Source organism: Labeo rohita, chromosome 4, assembly GCF_022985175.1.
Source record: "Labeo rohita strain BAU-BD-2019 chromosome 4, IGBB_LRoh.1.0, whole genome shotgun sequence".
Taxonomy (NCBI): domain Eukaryota; kingdom Metazoa; phylum Chordata; class Actinopteri; order Cypriniformes; family Cyprinidae; genus Labeo; species Labeo rohita.
This window is the reverse complement of record NC_066872.1, coordinates 32,840,035-32,846,209: the sequence shown is the minus strand read 5'-3', so window position 1 is coordinate 32,846,209 and position 6,175 is coordinate 32,840,035. Positions and strand designations below refer to the sequence as shown.

Sequence of the window (6,175 nt, the reverse complement as noted above, 5' to 3'; positions counted from 1 at the left end):
AAACTTTGAGACAACCTTTAACGAACTGAATTAGTTTCTTGTTTATTTCTCCTGCGATTTGTGTTATTTCACAAATAAAAACACATTATATTGCACATTAAATATCCTTGTTGACCGCTCCAAAATGTCGCTGTGTCCAGACTACGTAAATGCAACGTCCATGCTTGTAACCTGCCTCTTGAAGCTCACTACTGCCATCTTTGTGTCGGAGAGACTTACGACAAATAAAATTCATTTATTTGCGAAGCAAAACCTTACACGCACAAGTCTTTTCTCCAGAAAACCACCCAAATGTGTGAGGTGTTTATTCTTTTAACCCTAAACACAAAACACTCTTTTATTAAGCAAAGCGACGCTTTATATCGAAGGGCGTATTTGCTTTACTGCACCGCCATTTACAGTACAGCACCGCCAGCAGTTTTAGTCCAACAGATGTAGGACAACAGTTTCGGAACTCGAGTTTGTAAACATGACAAGTGACAATGTAAAAATGACAGAGAGCACATCTGGTCCTATCTTAGTGAGTATCGATCTTAGGTGCTTCTTTTGTCGATTGTAATTGTACGTTATGAGACATACGTGCAATATCTGATCTTGACACTAAGCTGCTCATCGAGTAGACATAGATCGGTTTGAGACCACGACAGCGGACACAAAACCGGGTTCTTTTCGCGTTCCTACGGATGGAATGATTGTGCTTATGGCTTAACCTATAGATAAACACATTTGTGCTGCTTTAGTTTACACTATGTGCAATTATTAGGCACGTTGATATTCTGGTCATATTTTTTTTCCAAGCACATTTTACCAATTCCAAACCACATCAATCTTAATAACCACTATTAATTTTGTATCTAATCATTTATACGTGATATATATTTGTCCATGAAGGCTGGAAGTGAAAAACTCCTTATATTCAGGTGTGTGTAATTATTAGGCATGTTTTCTTTTACATATAAAAAAAACAAAAAAGAGATTTAACCCAGACTGAAAAGTCAAAAATTATTAAATGCCCAAGAGAAGGATGCAATACTAGAATTTGCAAAGTTAAGGCATGACCATTTGACAGAGAAATGCTCGCTGGGTCAGCATGGTGAGAAAAAAACGGTGGAGAAGAAAAGACACGTTAACTGCAAAAGAATTGAGAATTAAAGTGAAGAATTAGCTGTGAAACCATCAGGAGCCATTTAGTGTCCAGCGCCACCATTTTCCAGAGCTGCAACATAGCTGGAGTCTTTAGAAGTTCAGTGTGTCAGGTTCTCAGAGACTTTTCTTGGGTGAAAAATCCTACAAAATGACCCTCGTTTAAAGAGAATAACATGCTGAAGTGTTGTGAAATACATGAAGACTGTTTTCTATAGACAGATAAGTTGAGAGTGACTTTTGAAGGACCGGCATCAAATCCTCTTATACCACTCTTTCAAGAATTTATCTTCCAAAATCTGGCAGTAAGTTTTGGGAGTTCATTTTAGTCCATCTCTGCAAGAGATAGCCTAAACATGAACTCCCAAAATGTACTGCTAGAGGTACAAGAGGATGTGGTGCTGGTCCTTCAAGAGTCACTCTCTACTTATCTGTCTATAAAGCCTATAAAAAATTAAACTTCATGTATTTCTTAACACTTCAGAATGTTATTCTTATTAAGTCAGGGTCATTTTTTAGGTTTTTCACCCAAGAAAAGTCTCTGAGAACCTGACACATTGTACTTCTGATAGGTTTCAGCTCTGGAAAATGGTGGCGCTGGAGACTAAATGGTTCCTGATGGTTTCACAGCTAATTCTTTACTTTAATTCTTAATTCTTTTGCAGTTAACATGCATCTTTTCTTCTCCACCGTTTTTTTTTTTTTTTTACCGTGCTGACCCAACGAGCATTTCTCTGTCCAATGGTCATGCCTTAACTTTGCAAATTCTAGTATTGCATTAGTTTTGCATCCTTCTCTTGGGCATTTAATAATTTTTGACTTTTCAGTCTGGGTTAAATCTCTTTTTTGGCTTATTTATATGTAAAAGAAAACATGCCTAATAATTACACACACCTGAATATAAGGAGTTTTTCACTTCCAGCCTTCATGGACAAATATATATCATGTATAAATGATTAAATACAAAATTAATAGTGGTTATTAAGATTGATGTGGTTTGGAATTGGTAAAATGTGCTTGGTAAAAAAAATATGACCAGAATATCAACGTGCCTAATAATTCTGCACACAGTGTACACACGGCTTTATTTATAACACCCATTTTTCCTCTATTGTACTCTATGACTGCTATAGAGTAAAATAAATTTCTCGACGATTAATCTGTAGTCTTATTTTTCTTTTAGACACACATAACGATTCAGAAAGGCCACTCACTGCCTCCCTTACATCAATGCACGACGTGCTGCAGTGGTTTCCACTGCCCCTTTTGCTCTGAGAGTGTATTTAAATCGACCAGAAATGACAAATTAAAACTGCACATGACAAGACATTTTAACAGGGCAGTTTTCCACGAGGGTGCGTACATGTAGTGTGCTGTTCTTAAATATATATGCGACATTGTTACGTAATATTTTAATAATATACATATTTTCATGCTGTAGGTTTCTCCATTCACAGATGTGGATTTGACTGTCGACCAGCACTACATTATCACTGCCCCTACTGCCAAACTACAGTTTTACGAAGAAACGATTTTGAAAGTCATTTAATTGTTTGTAAAGAAGCACACCCTGAAAGGTAGAATACGAATATAATAAAGCATATTTATTTTAAATACTATGCGATATGTTCACAACAAACCAACGTTGGTTTATCTACAAAAAAATGTGCGTAAATCTGTATCAGTTTCACATTTTTTAAACATTTACGCTAACTATGCATTAATAAAAAATTAATGTTTACACTACTTTCCCCTGACTTTTTACATTGTGATATCACGGCAGTCCAATAGGTGGCGGTATGTACACTCCAACCGCCGTGAATCACCGGCAGAAGGAAAGAACGTAAACCCTCCATTTTCTCTTCTAGTGCCCTTCGCTTGTGCACTAGCGCCATGAGTAGCGCACTTGATGACTCAAAGACAACAGACGCAAGTATGGACCACGAACTTTACACTGTACAGAGTCCCTCTGAGGACATTAAGGATGGCCCTGATCATGCAGAATTCATTTATAAGAGTGAGTAGCAATTCATTCTATGCATTTAAAGTCCCAGTGCATTTAATTAACTCTCCCATTTTAGCAGTTTAGCATTGAGCTGACCACGTAAATTGCATGCATGCATTATACAAATCACGTGTCATACCGTTATTAACATCTGCATGTGTGTTCATGTATATGTGCTTCAAGTGTCAAATGAAGAGTTTGTTAGATTCGTGAAGTTGCGAGTGACCAACGACTCACTTTTCACTGGAAAGAGAAATTCTTCAACTCTGGCTTACAGGTAAACCAGTCACCACCAGCAGACAGTTACACATGCATACTTACACACTCAAGTCTTTGCACCAGTAAAGAAGCACACAGTAGATGTTTATGCCAACAACCTACAGATATTAGTGTGCATATGTTTTTGCAATAGGGCCATCTTGAAAGAGCTGGGTCTGCAAAGGGAAATTTCTGCCAGCCAGGCCAGGAGGAAATGGGAAAATCTTAAGATGAAGTATAAGGTATGACAGTGCCATGTTATTAGTGTTCATTTTGGATATTACCCATATTTAGCACACCTGATTCAACTCATATGATTGTCAGTTCAGGACTCCATTAACCTTTCAGTCGTCCAATATTGTCCTAAAGTTTTTAATATAAATAAATAAGTTTTTAATATAAAAAAATAAAAAAATAATATAAGTAATTAAAGTCATTTAAATTATTATACAAATATTTTAAAAATATATATATTAAATAATATAATATATTAATATATTATATTTTTAATTTTAATAAAATCATGAATACGAAGATATATTAATATATATACCATAATATATTAGATAGGTTTAGACATTTGCATGATCGTATTATTATTATATACATATTTTTAAAGTATAATTGTATGTATTGTGTATTATATAATTACAAATAACTAATAATTACAGTTACACATGGAAAAAAATAAAAATTAAATATTAAACACCAGAATTTCATTAAATTTAAGGTTGATGAATGATATAGTGTATGTAGTGTGCATATGTATATAATTAATATTTATATATAATTTATTGAAATCTATAGTGCATGAATATAGATTTCAAAAAATAATAGATTTCAATAAATACACATTACATTAATTAAATTGCACAAAATGAATGACGTTTTAATATTTAGCATCAGAATTTTTAAAAGCTTTTAATGTCATTTATAAAATATACTTTATTCAAAAACTACTGTGCATGAATGTATTATATACATACACATTACATTCATTAAATTACACAAAATTAACTAAACACCATTTTTTAAAATAAATTTAAACACCTGAACTTCATTAAATGCTAGTAATGTATTATGAACGTATTAAATGTATAAACATTTTTTTAAATTAAACAATTAACTAAATGACATTTTAATATCAAACATCAGAATGTAATCAGAATGTATATGTAATTAATCAATAAAACATGTTAGTAATATATGTATGGTGCATGAATGTATTATATACATACACATTACATTAATTAAATTACAATCTAATGTAATTAGAATGTAATAATGTATATGTAATTATATATATATATGTATATGTATTATAAAACTATGATGCTTAAATGTATTATATACATACACCTTACATTAAATTACACAAATGAACTAAATGCCATTTATTTTAATAAATACGCACCTGAACTTTATTAAATGCCATTGTATATTGACATTATAATTATGTACACATAATTATGAACATCATACTGTGTCGTTGCTCACCCCTCTGTGTGTCTGCATACCTTGTGTGCATCAGGAACTGAAAAATCCCCCACCTGGCGTCTCAGTGAACCCCACAAACTGGCCGTGGTTCTCCCTCATGGACGACGCCATGGAAGGTAGACTCGCAGGAAGTGAAGTCACACTAGACACGTCTACAGTGGGCGACGACAGCGAATATCGGCCGAACAACACCACGCGCAGAAGGAGCAAAAGAGCGCGAGAGCCGGACAGAAGCGAGATCGAGCTGTTCGTCGAAGAGGATGACATGATGTCCGAAGAGATGGGACGAGACAGGGCCGAGCTGGACAGGGACAGAGATGAGATGGAGCACGAAAGAGCCATCCTAGAGAGCGACAAAGCTGCTATTGAATACGAGAGAATGGTCCTGGAGCGGGAAAAAATGGTTTTAGATAGAGAAAGAGCAGGGGTGGAACGAGAACTCGCAGCATTGGACCGAGACAGAGCCTCTCTGGAGAGAGAAAAGGCCGCTGTGGAAAGAGACAGGGCCTCTGTGGAGTACATCCGAGCTCAGCTGGAAAAGGAAAGAGCAATTCTTGACAGAGAAAGGGCTAAGCTTGAACGAGAGCGTGCCATCCTAGAGCAGCAGCGGGGGACGGAGAAAGGAGAGCAGACGGCTAATCTAAACGATAATACAGAAGGAACTGATACCTCAATTCCCTTAGTGATGGAACCGGCATCCTTAGAAAGGAGGCAGAAATTCCTCAACCTGTTTGAAAAGCTCATCGAGAACTTCTAAAACGGAACTAAACGTTCTGAACGGGACCCATTATGTATATGTCATTATTTTTGTACACCGTAAAACCGTTTTCTGTTGCCAGAAGTGGATCGTGCTGTGATACAGTGATTGGATTTGTAATGTTAGTAGCTACGCTTGTTTACAAGAGCGATAAGTGTTGCTTTCATGCCATTGAAGACTTTATAAGGTAACAATGAAAACGTTAAGCCACCTCTGTTTTGGAGAGGTCATCAAAAAACTTTATTCAGGTGTGATTATTTCCATACAAAACACACAATGCTGCGCTAATATTTACCCCCCATTCCCCCCATTCATTCTCAAACCCCTCAACCAATACAACAGTTCTGAAATCAGTTCAATTTGAAGGCCATTGGTCATAACAACAGCTTGAAATGTGATATACCAAAATATTGCAGTTCTTGTAAAATTAAAAAAAAAAAAAAAAACAGCTTATATATATTTATATTACAGTACAGACTTTACAACAAATTAATTGTTAGAATGCTTCTTTTATT

The 6,175-nt window shown here is 35.3% G+C and overlaps 1 protein-coding gene across 1 annotated transcript; it reads left to right on the top strand.

Moving 5' to 3' along the window:
• The first annotated feature begins 407 nt into the window (after positions 1-407).
• On the top strand, positions 408-6,120 carry si:dkeyp-38g8.5 (uncharacterized protein LOC568385 homolog). Its single transcript, XM_051108602.1, has 7 exons — positions 408-520; positions 2,327-2,498; positions 2,585-2,720; positions 3,012-3,160; positions 3,332-3,425; positions 3,561-3,648; positions 4,938-6,120. The coding sequence occupies exons 1-7, from the start codon at positions 470-472 to the stop codon at positions 5,658-5,660; spliced, it is 1,413 nt and encodes a 470-aa protein (XP_050964559.1). The 5' UTR covers positions 408-469; the 3' UTR covers positions 5,661-6,120.
• The last annotated feature ends 55 nt before the right edge of the window (positions 6,121-6,175 follow it).